We start from the raw sequence: 12,159 nt of genomic DNA, 5'->3' as shown, positions 1-12,159 counted from the left end.
ACTTCGGGGCCTTTGGCTCCCCCGGCTCCGCTTCCACACCCTTAGCACCCCCAGACCCGTTTCGAAGCCTTTCTCCCCCCTCCCCAGCCCCATTTTGATGCCCTTCTCAGCCCCATAGCTCCACTTCGGTGCCCTTGGCACCCCCAGCCCCGTTCCTGAGCCCCTTCCCCCCCAAGCCCCGCGGTGCTGCCCTGGGTCGGCGCTTTGCGGGAGGCACACGCGGCTCCTTGCCGGAGTCTCGTGGGTTCTGCTCCCTCCCAGATGCTTTTTATAGCCTCCACTCTCTTCCCCGGCGTCTCGTGGTTTTTTTTGGTGTTGTTGGTTTTTTTAAATTTTCTCTTTCTTTTTTTTTTCCCTCCGCTTTTTTTTTTTTTTTTTTTTTTATGTAACTAGTCCTTCCTGGAGCCCTTCTGGCATGAGATGGTGGGACTGGTGCTGCAGCTGTTTTCAGAGAGGCCAAGGACATCGTGTCCTTCTTTTGTTAAACCCTAAAGAGGCCCAGGTCATCGTTTCTTTTCTTCATTAAACCCAAAACCTGCCCATTTTGGGAGTGCAGGGGGTTAGACCTCTATATCCCTCCCTGCTGAAGGCCCCTTTGCTGGTGCCACGTGCTTGGCCTTTCCCATCCCACTGCTCCCCAAACCTTTTTTTCTGCTTTTTTTTTCAAAAGGTAGGGAAGCTCCCATACCATTATTAGATGAATTTTTACCATAATCTGCATCCAAACACCATGTAATGCAAGCTCCTGTGCTTCAAGAGGTGACATCCCTTATAGGGGGACTTGGGGACTTCCCATCCTGCAGCTTCCTCAGCTCCTCTCTGACTTTAACCTCTATGAGGTTGGCCTGGACTGAGGAAATTTGTAAATTGAAGTGGGATGTGAAATAATCTGTGTTTAAGAGGGAGGTGGAGGTGGCACCAGAGTTTTTTTCTCATTGCTTTTTGCCTCTCAGAGATGTTGTTTGTGCTGTTGGTCCCAGGAGCAGCATTTGGCTTTGCATCCTACTACGGTGACCACATGGTGCTGCAGAAGGAGCCGGCAGGGGCTGTGGTGTGGGGCTATGGGGAGCCAGGGGCCATGGTGACAGTGGTTCTGTCTGAGGACAGTGGCTTCATTATCTCCAAGAAGACAGTGCACATTAAAGGTCAGTCGTGGACCCTCACCAGGCAACTGGGGCGGGCGGGTTTGGTGGCCAGGGAGCCTATTCTGAGCCTGGATTTGTCCTCCCACTTCCCTGGGTTGATGATGGAGGTGACACTGAGGGTGACGTCTCCAGCTCATGCACCCCTGGGGTCATGCTCTCCCCTTCTCAGGGGGGTTCAGGTGTTCCTTGCCCCGCCAAGGCCAGCCTTTGCTCCCTTTGCTTTCCTTATGGGAGCTGAGCTGCTGCTGGAGTGGGTGGGAGAGTGTAGGTTGGTGCCCAGCCATGAGGCTGTGGAGGGGAGTGGGGGAGGATTTAGCTCCTCTCCCTGTCAAAATCATCTCCAGGGAAATCTCCTGGTGATGATTTTCCTCTCAGAGGATCCTGCTGGGGGTCTCTAAGCCTTGGGGCTGCTCATCCCCATTTGGGGAGTTGAAGCTGCTGCCCCAAGGGCTCCTCTGTGAGTTGGAGGGCCTGGAGGTATCTTGTGAGAAAGCAGCAATTCGCTGCTGCTGGGAGATGTGCTGGGCCAGAAGATCCACTCTCAGCAGAGTTATCTTTACACCTCGATTCAGCGCCTCTAAAATTAGCCAGAGCCATCGCGGTGTCACACACACCAAGCTGCTCCTGTAATCCTGGTTCCTCCCAGCAACTTCTGCTCTGACACACATTTGTCTTCCAGAATTTCACTTCAACCCCTAAATCCCTGCAGAAGGCAAGATCATCTGATGGTGGAGAGCTTCCCAAATCCATTTCCCTGGCCTGGCTCTGCAGTGGGAAAGCCTTCCCTTGGTGCCTGTCCATCCCTAACAGTGTTGGCCACCTCTTTGTGAAGAACTTGAGATCTTCAACAGGACCATGAATGGTAAGCACCACCCTCTTCTTCCAGGACCTTCTGGGACATGGACAACTGTCCTGGACCCTATGGATCCGGGTGGTCCCTACACACTGACAGCTAGGCAGGCCTCAGGGAATGTGACACTGCGGGACATCTACTTTGGGGACGTGTGGCTTTGCAGCGGGCAGAGCAACATGGCAATGACTGTCCTGCAGGTGAGTGCCCACAGGGCATCCTGGACCTGCTGGGATTGGGCCAGGATCCAGCTGGGATCAGTCTGGGAAGTGACTGGCATGCTCCCAACCCTTCCCTAGATTGTCAATTACAGCCAGGAACTCGCTGCTGCTGCTCACTACCCCCATGTCCGCCTCTTCACCGCAGCACCTGCCCGCTCCGACCAGGAGCTGGAGGACCTGGAGCGAATTGACCTGCCCTGGTCCATCCCGACAGCTGGTGAGAGCAACTCGCCTCCAAAAAAAAATAAACCACCCCCAAAAAAGCCTGGAAACGGCTTTCTTTCCCCTTTTCCCCCTTCTTTTTTTTTTTTTTTTCTTCCCATTTGCAGCTGTTTCTTGAACAGAAAATCTGGGCCGTGGGAATTTCTCCTACTTCTCGGCCGTCTGCTGGCTGTTGGGGCGGTACCTGCACGAGGCCCTGGGCTACCCCGTGGGGCTGGTGGAGGCGGCCTGGGGAGGCACCCCCATCGAGGCCTGGTCCTCCCCCAGGGCTCTGCGGGCCTGTGGGCTGCTGGAGGAGGCAGGGAGGTAAGGGGGAGACGCACCAGGAACACTTTCCATCCCATGGCACAGAGATTTTGGGGAGGCAACCTCACCCCCTCCACCCCTTCCCATCCCACCACCTCCTCCAAAGAAAGCATCTCAGAGTAAAATCAGTTCTGCCATGGGGGGGAGAAGGGGGACCCCAAAGCCACAGTTTCAGGTCTGGCCTTTTGTTTTGCACCCCCCCTCAGCCCAGCTCTTCTTCCAGCCTCTCCCCCTGGCTGCATCTCTCCGGCCCGCAAGCGCCTTCCGTGCTCTGGAACGCCATGATCCACCCCCTGCTTAACCTGACGCTACGGGGAGTCTTGTGGTACCAGGGTGAGCCCCCCCTGCCCCACGTTTACCCCCTCCTGACCTCTCCATTATCCCACTGGGATCTCACCATCCCCTCACCTTTGGAGCCAGGAGAGGAAAACACACACCTGCACACAGACCAGTACAACTGCACTTTCCCAGCACTCATTGCTGACTGGCGCCACGCGTTCCATGCCGGATCAGCTGGACAGAACCAGCTGCTTCTCCCTTTCGGCTTCGTGCAGGTGAGGATGGTGCAGGGGAAGAAGGAACAAGGGGCAGAACCCCCACCCTCTTCCTCCTCCTTATGCCCAGGGAGGATTATTACCCATCCTTGCTGTACATGTAAATCCTGCCAGGAAGCCAAATCCCACTTCCCCAGTTCTGATGCCCCACCTTGCCTTGCAGTTGTCCACCTACCGGCGGCAGAGCCCTGACGACAGCTTCGCCCGACTCCGGTGGCACCAAACTGCCGACCTGGGAGTCGTTCCCAATGCCAGGATGCCCAGCACCTTCATGGCTGTGGCCATGGATCTGGGTGATGAGCACTCGCCCTACGGCAGGTGAGTCTTGGGGGACAAGGAGGGGATACCTGTGAGAAAGCAACCACACCCCCCACAATCCTCCCTGATGATCCCAAATGTCTTCAAGCCAAAAAATTCTGTGATCCCTTTCCCACAGCATCCACCCCAGAGACAAGCAGACAGTGGCCCACCGGCTCCACCTGGGTGCCAGGGCTGTGGCCTACAGGGAGAAGAACCTAGTTTTCCAGGGTCCGTATCCCACCCGTGCTATCCTGGATGTAACCAGGGCTCTGCTGAACGTCACCTACAGCCAGGAGCTGGTCTGGCGCAACAGGGACATGCTGGCCTTCGAGGTGAGGAGGGGGGGAAACGCTTCCCTCCGCCAGGGCTGGGAGGGAAGCCCACCCTGACAGAGGGTTTCCTCCCCTCTCCCTAGGTCTGCTGCTCCAGCGGGTGGCTGCCAGCACCCGTGGTGACAGTGGAGTTCCACCAGGTGACGCTGGCCCTGGCCGGCTGTGGAACGCTGGTGCTGGGCTTGCGCTACGCCTGGGCCGAGTGGCCCTGTGACTACCAGTCCTGTGCCTTGTACAACGTCTGGGGGCTGCCCGCGCCCCCCTTCCTCCTGGACACCTCCCCATCTGCCGGAGGGACAGAACTGCTGCTCTGCCCCAGCTCCAGGCTCTAAATCCCAGGGAACTGGTGTGAGAGGACAGCAGAGGGTGCTGAGACCTTGGACAAAGCTGGCACTGTGCCAGCCTGATGCAGCTTGATTATTGTCTTACTAATTAAACACTTCCTAGCTCCTCTTTGGCCTGCAGGGGGTGGCAATTTAAAATGAAATTGATAAATGTTTTTAGGACAAGCAGCAGGATACAGGGGTGTGAGTAGAACCCTACACTGCTACTCCTCACAACCCCTCACCCAGGGGGCAGGGTGCTTGCAGGATCCAAGGACCAGCCTCCTTCTCCTGGGCTGGGACATGGAGATGCCATGTTAAGAAATTAAATGGCTCATTTTATTCTTTATTCCTTTGATTTTGTTTCAGAGGAACATCCCTTAGTCCTCTGTTCATGCCCCTCCAGCAGGGAAATCTGTGTGGAAGAGGCACAATGTGGCATCCAGCTCTGGGAATAAGCTGAGACCCTCTGCCCCAAAAAAATGCGTTTTTTCCACTGGAAAAGGGAGGGACGGATCAACCTCCCCCAGATCCTATGTAAGAAGGGGAACCCCAGAAGCTGCTGTCACATTACAGACGTCACGCCACCAGGCTGTCCCAAAACTGGAGTTTAATGAGATTGACCAACTGCTAGAAAGGAGAAAGTGGTTTGGTGTGGATCCCAGGATCCCACCGGATCCCACTGTGCCCACTCCTGAGGTCAGGCAGAACCAAGAGAGTCCCGGGAGGCTTTTCCTATCACTTCCACTCCAGGCTTCATGTCTAGGTAAGGTGGGAGAAGAGGAGGAATCAATTAATTGAGGCAATCACAAACTGAGATCTTGGGCTTACTCCACCAGTGGGTGACTAGCCGAAGAGGCTAGCTGTGCTAGCCCTGTGGTTGCCATGCCAACAAGGGTATTAAATCCAGCTCAATGTTAAGTGTTTTTTGTTAAACTGCAGCCCTCAGAAGGTGGCTTCAGGGACAGGAAAGGGGTCCAGGCCTCCTGGCAGCCACCCTGCCAGGTGGGGGATCCCTGCGAGACCCCAAAGGAGGGTCCCCAAAACCAGTGTGTGGGGGAGAGGGTGCAGCAGGGCAGAGGGAGGGGATGGGGGGAAAGAGAAGGGCAAAGAAGGCTTCTCCAGTGAAAAAAAACCCACCTGGAGCCCCACCACCATTGGCCTCGGGGTGATGTTTGGGCTTGGTGGTCTCCAGCCCGGCCAGCAGCGTCATGAAATCGATGACAGTGTCAATGTCCTCCTTGTTGGCTGTGGCTTCTTTCAAAGCACTAATGGCGTTGAGGCGGCCAAAGGAGGTGAGCTGGGAGATGTTGGCCCGGAGAAAGAGGAGGAGGACATTGAGGTCATTGATGGGACAGGTGAGCATCTTGCGGCTGAGGAGGTCGAAGGCAGGCAGCATCTCATAGACAGAGAGCAGCCCCTTGTCCCACTGGCAGAGCTGCAGGGCATTGTAGATGACAACAGGAAGGAGCAGGACATAGACACCACCGACTGAGATGCTTAGGAGCTGGAAGATGGAGAAGAAGACCAGCTTGCAGGGAATGAGTAGGGGGATGTGGGTCTCTGCCTGGAGCAGCCCCGTTTTGATGGAGCAGCTGAACTCATCCTGAAAGAAGATGTTGAGGTGGAGGAAGACCAAGTAGAGGCAGGTGGCAGCCAGGAGCACAAGCAGGAGCAGGTTCCTCAGGATGAAGATGAAGGCCAGAGAGTGGGCATGCTGCTTGCAGGTGAGGTAGCGCTCCAGCAACGGGTACTCAAAATACCTCTCCTGGCGTGCCCTGGGGACAGAGGGGACCCAGCTGGGACTCAGAGCCACCCATAAACTGAGCCCCGTCACCCTGAACATGGCCATGGCCACACAGCCATGTGGAGGGATGTTGGACGTGGGGAGCAGTGGAGATGTTCTGGTGGTCTCACCTCTCATATTCTTCCCAGAACTGCTCTGGCTCAGAGCTGTCCTGCTGGACCTTCCTCATGTGCTGCACCAGGCGCACGGAGCGGTTGTAGGATTTGTCCAGCTCATTGATGACAAAGAGGAGGTCGGAGTGGAGGGCAGGGACGGCAGCGTAACGCCACAGCAGGTACGGCAGGTACATCAGCACTGCCACCACCAGCAGCGAGTAGGGGAAGACCTGGGTGGAGGAGATGAGTGGGTGCTGAGTGATGCAGAGCTCCCAGGCCTTACCCTGAGGGGACCCGAGGATGTACCTTGAGAGCCCAAAGGGACTTGGTGATGGCATGTCCTTCAGCGTCAAGGCCATGGTGGAGGAGGGAGTCCCAGCAAGCTGTGTCAACATAGGCTGACTGCTTCCCAGTGAAGTTGGTGGGAGAGAAGCAGCTGATCTGTGAGCCTGGGGGAAGGAGAAGGGTGAACCCCAGCCCCAGCGAGTCCTCTGTAACCAGGTGCCGACTCGTTACAGGAGAGTGATTGCATCTAAGGTGACACTTGGAACTAAGAAAGCATTTTTCTGAGGCATTTTGCAGCTCTCCCTCCCCACGGTGTTTTCCAGTGAGGCATCTTCCATCTCCTCCCAAACACAAACTCTTTGAGTGCAGCTGTGGGGAGAATTACAGACCGGCCAGAAACCAGAGTCAAACCAAATCCCCAGGGGCAGCAGTGGGAAGTCAGCCAAGGCCGGATTTAGCCTGAGGCCAGGATGCACCATCAGTGCCACCCTCTGTGCCCGGCAAATGCTGGTGGGATGGTCCCCTGCCAGCACCCTCATCCTCAGAGACAACCAAGGTGCTGGGGGCAAACAGCAAGGCAGGACATCAGAACAGCCAGCCATTCTTGGGCTTTGCAGTGACTAATCATCCATTTAAAACAATCAGTAATGATCCCTGAGCCAAAACAGTTCCTAAAACAGGATTTCCAATGTGTCCCACCTCAGACCACGATGACATTGGTGCAAACACAAGAGTTTTGCAGAACCAACAGATCCACTGCCCACCCTGAAGATCCCCATTGGAAAAGCCACAACTCACCAGCAGAGAACTCCCGGGCAAACGCCAGTGAGACAAGGAGCAGGGGCAGCCCCACGGTGATGAACTTGAGCAGGCGATCACTTGGCAGCTCCAGCCGCAGGCCCTGGGCTCGGGAGCCACCGGGATCCGGGAGCAGCGCGTCCGAGAGCATGAACTCGGCAGCTGTGTGTGACAAGGACATTTTTCCAAGCGAGTAAGAGGAGACGGTGGCAGCAGCTGCTACTCTGGTGCTGTCTGAAGTATGACTGGCTGGAGGAGAAGCTTTGTAGGGCTGAAGGCAAGCACTGCATACAAGGCAGCTGTAAATGACAGCTTAGAAGGCTCATTAAATCAACCACTAATTACAGAAGGAGCCTTTTTGCAAATAGCACACCCTGAAATAGCAAAAAAAGCCCCAAAGAGGGGCTGTGGCACAGGGCTGGGAGGTAGCATTCCTCCCGGCTGCGGCCACTCCCCAGGGTTTTACAGCCCTCTCTCATCAGCAGAGAGGTGGTGGTGTCTTCCAGGGGTGTGGGGCTCCCATAGCTATTTTTGCCCCCAACGAGGAGGCAGGGGATGGGGCATTACCTCACCAAGAAGCCCCACAGCAGCCCCACGGGGTACAAAGAGCCATTTCCGTCACCCAAAGAAATCCTGCTGCCCAGCCCTGAGCCTCTGGGGACAGGCCAGGAGCCACCAAGCACTGGTGGATACTGTTTTGAGGCAGAACATTAGTTGCAGTTCCCAGATTTCCAATGTGTCCAACATGGGAAAAGGAATCTGACTCCAAGGCAAACTCCCAAGGGAGAGGGATCCCAATAATGGGACAAGACAAGCTCCTGAGGGAGAGAAATTCCAGCAATGGGATCTACAAATAAGTGATGGGGAAACTGGAAGGGTGGAAACTGGTGGTAGGATAGAAACATTTCTCCCAGCAGCAGAGGCAGTGCCCAAAATCCCATGCCAACACCTCTGGCAGTGCAGAGCTGAGGGAGTCCTGGAGCTGCTGGGCCAAGCCCAGCAAAGGAACTCCCCACACAGTCTCTCAGCACAAAAACAAACCCCACAGCTGCTGCCAAATGGCACTTTGGAAGGATTTTCCAATGAAGGGAATCTCCAAATCAGAGTGCGGAGTGCCAGGATATGATGGAAAGAGTGCTGAAGAGCTCTGAAGGGCGCAGGGATGGCATCCAGGCACACTCCAGCCCGCCCTGGGACCATGATCTGCCTGGCCTGAACACAAAGACAAGTAGCTTCCAGTGGGAACAGGCTCTTTTATTGCTGGGAGACACGATTCCACCCAGTCTCATCTGTCCAAACAAGAGGCTCTTCAGCTCCTTTTCTGCACCAAATCGGGGCGAGAAGCACAGACAGGTACCTAGTTTGAAGACAGTACCAACATGGGAAGCAGCACAGACCGCTTCATCACACCGCCGGAGATGCAGAGATAGTCAGTCCTGCTCCCCTGCTGCCTCATTAGTGACCTCCAGCTCCAGCTTCTTCAGAGTCTTTTGGAAGAAGAGGGGGGGCTTGCAGACAAGGTCTATCTGCTGGCCCAGGGGTAGGGAGAGCCGGTGGGCATGGAGGTGGAGGGGGAGGTGGCGAGCCTTGCTCTGCTCCAGCTTCAGCCTTTTCAGAGTGATTTCAGGAAGCTTCTGCAGCCAGGACAAAAAATGTTTCCATTTCATCAAACTGTGCTTTGAAAACCTCAGCCTGGAGGGAGAGGGTTGGGAACACAAAAGGGATTCCCAGCCCTGGATATGGCTGCTCCCCACTGCAGAACCTGCCTTACCTGGGGTGCCAGTTTGCTCCAGTGTGAGTACTTGTGATCCCCCAGGATGGGGCACCCCAAACCATAAGCCAAGTGAACCCGGATCTGGTGCTTCACCCCTGGGGAGGGAAGAGAACAAGGCAAAAAGTGATAACCAGCCATGCTGGGGCTCCCACCCACCACAGGATAACCCCATGCCAAAACCACAGGCAGCTACAGCAAACTATCAGCCCAGAGCAGCTTATTCCCAGAGCCTCCCAAAAAAGTCAGTTGTGTCTAACAAGTTCCCACTTCCAGCACAGCTCTTGGCTGCTGAGAAGGTGGATCCCTCAGACAAGAATCACAGAATGTCAGGGGTTGGAAGGGACCTCTGAGGATCATCAAGTCCAACCCCCTTGCCAGAGCAGGACCAGAAACTAGGGCAGATCACTCAGAAAGGCATCCAGACAGTCTCCAGAGAAGGAGACTCCACAACCTCTCTGGGCAGCCTGTCCCAGGGCTCTGTAACCTCACAGGAAAGTTCTTCCTCATGTTGAGGTGGAACTTCCTGTGCTTGAGTTTGAATCCATTGCCCCTCCTCCTATCACAGGGCACAAGTGAAAAGAGGTTGTCCCTGCCTTCTTGAGGCCCTCATGTATTTATAGACATTAGGGTCTCTCTGCCTTTCCTTGTAAGGCAGGTGTTCCAGTCCCTTAATCATCCTTGTAGCCCTTCACTGGACTCTCAAGTAGATCCCTGTCTCCGAGTGCTGTGGCCACCCGGCCAGGCCTCACCAGTGACAGGCTGGAGCTCCAGCAGGGAGCAGGCGCTGGCGCTGGCCAGCAGGCGGTACCGCGTCACGGCGCTTTCGGCATCGCAGCTCCTGCGCGTTTTCACCACCTTCCCATCCTCTGGAGACAGGCGGTAGTTGGGGGCCAGCGTCATCTGAGGAGTGGGTGAGAGGGTGAAAACCTTTTCCTGCCCTGAGGGCAGGAAAGGGAGTGCTCGGTGGGAAGGACAGCCCAGGGGACATCCTGCTCACCTTGTAGTGTGGCTGGTGGCTCTTCACCTCCTTTTCCACCATGGGGATCTCCACAATGCCCTTGGAGGGGTCTGGGTTGCCCAGGGTAATCGCCCTGGGGAGGGAAACCAGTGGGGTGCTGCTCCAGCAGGAAGGGAATCCCCCTCATCATCCCTGCTCCCAGCCCCATAGAAAGACACCAGAGCAAAGATAAACACCCCCCCCCTTCCACCAAGCCTCACTTGACTGTCCCTTCACCCCTTCAAATCTGATTTTCCCCCCAGATCTTTCCTACCAGTAGATCTTCTCCACCTGGCGGGTTTTGAAGAGAAGCCGGATCTTCTCCGCCGCCTCCTTGCTTCGTGCCAGCACCATGACACCCGTGGTCTCTTTGTCCAGCCGGTGGCAGAGGTGGAGGGGTTCAGCTTTCATGTTCTCCAACATCTTAGCCAAAATGGGCAGCACATCAGCGATGCAATTCTTGATCCCGGGGCCACCTGTGGAACCCACAGACAAGAGAGTTATTCGCCTTTCCCAGGAACCTTATATTACCCCCCAAACGCTGTGTTCTGAAGATGACAAACTCGCTGTATCCCTCCCTGGGATGGAAAACCTCCACACAAGGACAGAGACAGAGGATCAGTTCCAGGCAGCCAATTTTTCACAGAATCATCAAGGTTGGAAAAGACATTCAAGATGATCCAAGTCCAACTGTCTTGTCCTACAACCCCCAACCACTAAACCATCTCCTGAAACACCACGTCTACCCTTTTTTTGAACACCTACAGGGGTGGTGCCTCTACCACCTCCCTGGGCAGCCTGGTCCTAGGCCTCACCACTCTCTGTGAAGAAACTTTTCCTAATATCCAGCCTGAACCTCCCATGGTGCAGCTTGACCCCATTTCCTCTTGTCCCATCACTGGTCACTAGGGAGAAGAGCCCAACACCTACCTCACCAGAGCCTCCTCTCAGGTAGTTGTAGAGAGCAATGAAGTCTCCCCTCAGCCTCCTCTTCTCCAGGCTGAACAGCCCCAGCCCCCTCAGCCTCTCCTCATAACACCTTTTCTCCAGACCTTTTCTCATCTCATTAGTTGCCCTTCTCTGCACCCTCGTCAGCACCTGTGTCTTTCTTATACTGCAGTGCCCAAACCTGCACCCAGTGCTCAAGATGCAGCTTCTCCAAGGCTGAGCAGAGGGGCAGGATCACCTCCTGGTCCTGCTGGTCACACTATTCCTGATACAGGCCAGTTGTACCACCGGGGCACACTGCTGGCTCATGTTCAGCCCCTTGTCAATCAGCACCCTCGGGTCCCTCTCTGCTGGGCAGCTCTCCAGCCACTCCTTTGCAAGCCTGTAGTGCTGCCAGGGGTTGTTGTGGCCAAAGTGCAGGACACAACATTTGGCCTTGTTGAAACTTCTGCCATTGGCCTTGGCCCAGTGGTCAAGCCTGTCTTCCCCCAGTGGCCAGCTCCTCCTCACCATGCACAGGAAGGCCGTAGGGTTTGTTGATCACCACAATCTCCTCATTCTGGTAGACAGTTGCCTGCTTGAGCACTTTGGCCAGGACATTGGGATGAACCTGCTGCAGCTGCTTGCTCAGCTTAGCAAGCTCCTGCACCCAGCGCTGCACTGGGTCTTTGGGGACCTGAGGAGAGATGAAAACACCATCAGTGAGGGATAAGGTGGAGGAAAAACAGCTCTTGGCTTTCACACAAAGCTCCTGTGTGACCTTCAGTATCTCCTCTGCCTTCTGGTGTTCCTGAGGACTGTTGTGTGCAGAGCCACTACAGTGACAAAGCCTGGACACTGTCCTTGCAATCCCACCGCAGTGACTCGTGGGATTAGCCACACGCAGGGGTTGGCCACCACAAATCCCACTCCAGACTTGACCTCGCTCCCACGGCGAGGCAAGGAGGGTAAACCTGCGGGCACGATGGTAACGCCCATTCGTTGTCTCGCTGCATCCCACCCATCCTGCCCTGGGAGTGCCCGGATAGGGCAGGGCGAGGGACCCGGGACTGAGAGCTGGGACCAAGGGATGAGGGCCTGGGGCCGAGGGGGTACAACTGGGGCCGAGGGAGCACACCTGGAACTACGGAGACAAAACCGGTGCTGAGGACCGAGTCCCGCGGCGCGGAGCGCGCCGGGAGTTGTAGTCCCGCCCCTCCGGG

The 12,159-nt window shown here is 55.8% G+C and overlaps 3 protein-coding genes across 3 annotated transcripts; 1 reads left to right on the top strand and 2 right to left on the bottom strand.

Annotated features, from left to right (window-relative positions):
* Positions 1–1,000: 1,000 nt before the first annotated feature.
* On the top strand, positions 1,001–4,262 carry SIAE (sialic acid acetylesterase). Its single transcript, XM_010008116.1, has 9 exons — positions 1,001–1,145; positions 2,032–2,195; positions 2,295–2,433; positions 2,561–2,744; positions 2,968–3,077; positions 3,165–3,298; positions 3,462–3,616; positions 3,735–3,930; positions 4,014–4,262. The coding sequence occupies exons 1-9, from the start codon at positions 1,019–1,021 to the stop codon at positions 4,260–4,262; spliced, it is 1,458 nt and encodes a 485-aa protein (XP_010006418.1). The 5' UTR covers positions 1,001–1,018.
* A 936-nt stretch (positions 4,263–5,198) lies between these two features.
* On the bottom strand, positions 5,199–7,419 carry PANX3 (pannexin 3). Its single transcript, XM_010008114.1, has 5 exons — positions 7,239–7,419; positions 6,462–6,604; positions 6,171–6,385; positions 5,394–6,031; positions 5,199–5,269 (listed from the first exon to the last, which is right to left on the bottom strand). Exons 1-5 carry the CDS (start codon positions 7,417–7,419, stop codon positions 5,199–5,201), a joined length of 1,248 nt encoding a protein of 415 aa, XP_010006416.1.
* Positions 7,420–8,668: 1,249 nt separating this feature from the next.
* Positions 8,669–11,935, bottom strand: RPUSD4 (RNA pseudouridylate synthase domain containing 4). The gene is made up of 8 exons (XM_010008113.1): positions 11,874–11,935; positions 11,718–11,772; positions 11,468–11,633; positions 10,284–10,485; positions 10,010–10,103; positions 9,762–9,912; positions 9,010–9,107; positions 8,669–8,872 (listed from the first exon to the last, which is right to left on the bottom strand). Exons 1-8 carry the CDS (start codon positions 11,933–11,935, stop codon positions 8,669–8,671), a joined length of 1,032 nt encoding a protein of 343 aa, XP_010006415.1.
* Positions 11,936–12,159: the final 224 nt, after the last annotated feature.

Source organism: Chaetura pelagica, unplaced genomic scaffold, assembly GCF_000747805.2.
Source record: "Chaetura pelagica isolate M959 unplaced genomic scaffold, ChaPel_1.0 scaffold32, whole genome shotgun sequence".
NCBI classification, from domain to species: domain Eukaryota; kingdom Metazoa; phylum Chordata; class Aves; order Apodiformes; family Apodidae; genus Chaetura; species Chaetura pelagica.
This window is presented reverse-complemented; position numbering and strand designations above follow the sequence as displayed.

Coding starts and splice junctions, on each gene's coding strand:
- SIAE (XM_010008116.1), top strand. CDS start 1,019: ATGGTGCTGCAGAAGGAGCCGGCAGGGGCTGTGGTGTGGGGCTATGGG. Junction 3,299..3,461: donor TCCCTTTCGGCTTCGTGCAG/GTGAGGATGGTG, acceptor CTTGCCTTGCAG/TTGTCCACCTACCGGCGGCA. Junction 3,617..3,734: donor GAGCACTCGCCCTACGGCAG/GTGAGTCTTGGG, acceptor CCTTTCCCACAG/CATCCACCCCAGAGACAAGC.
- PANX3 (XM_010008114.1), bottom strand. CDS start 7,419: ATGTCCTTGTCACACACAGCTGCCGAGTTCATGCTCTCGGACGCGCTG. Junction 6,605..7,238: donor TGCCCGGGAGTTCTCTGCTG/GTGAGTTGTGGC, acceptor TCCTTCCCCCAG/GCTCACAGATCAGCTGCTTC. Junction 6,032..6,170: donor TTCTGGGAAGAATATGAGAG/GTGAGACCACCA, acceptor CTCTGTCCCCAG/GGCACGCCAGGAGAGGTATT.
- RPUSD4 (XM_010008113.1), bottom strand. CDS start 11,935: ATGGGCGTTACCATCGTGCCCGCAGGTTTACCCTCCTTGCCTCGCCGT. Junction 9,913..10,009: donor GCCACCAGCCACACTACAAG/GTGAGCAGGATG, acceptor CCCACTCCTCAG/ATGACGCTGGCCCCCAACTA. Junction 8,873..9,009: donor GGAGCAAACTGGCACCCCAG/GTAAGGCAGGTT, acceptor TCCTGGCTGCAG/AAGCTTCCTGAAATCACTCT.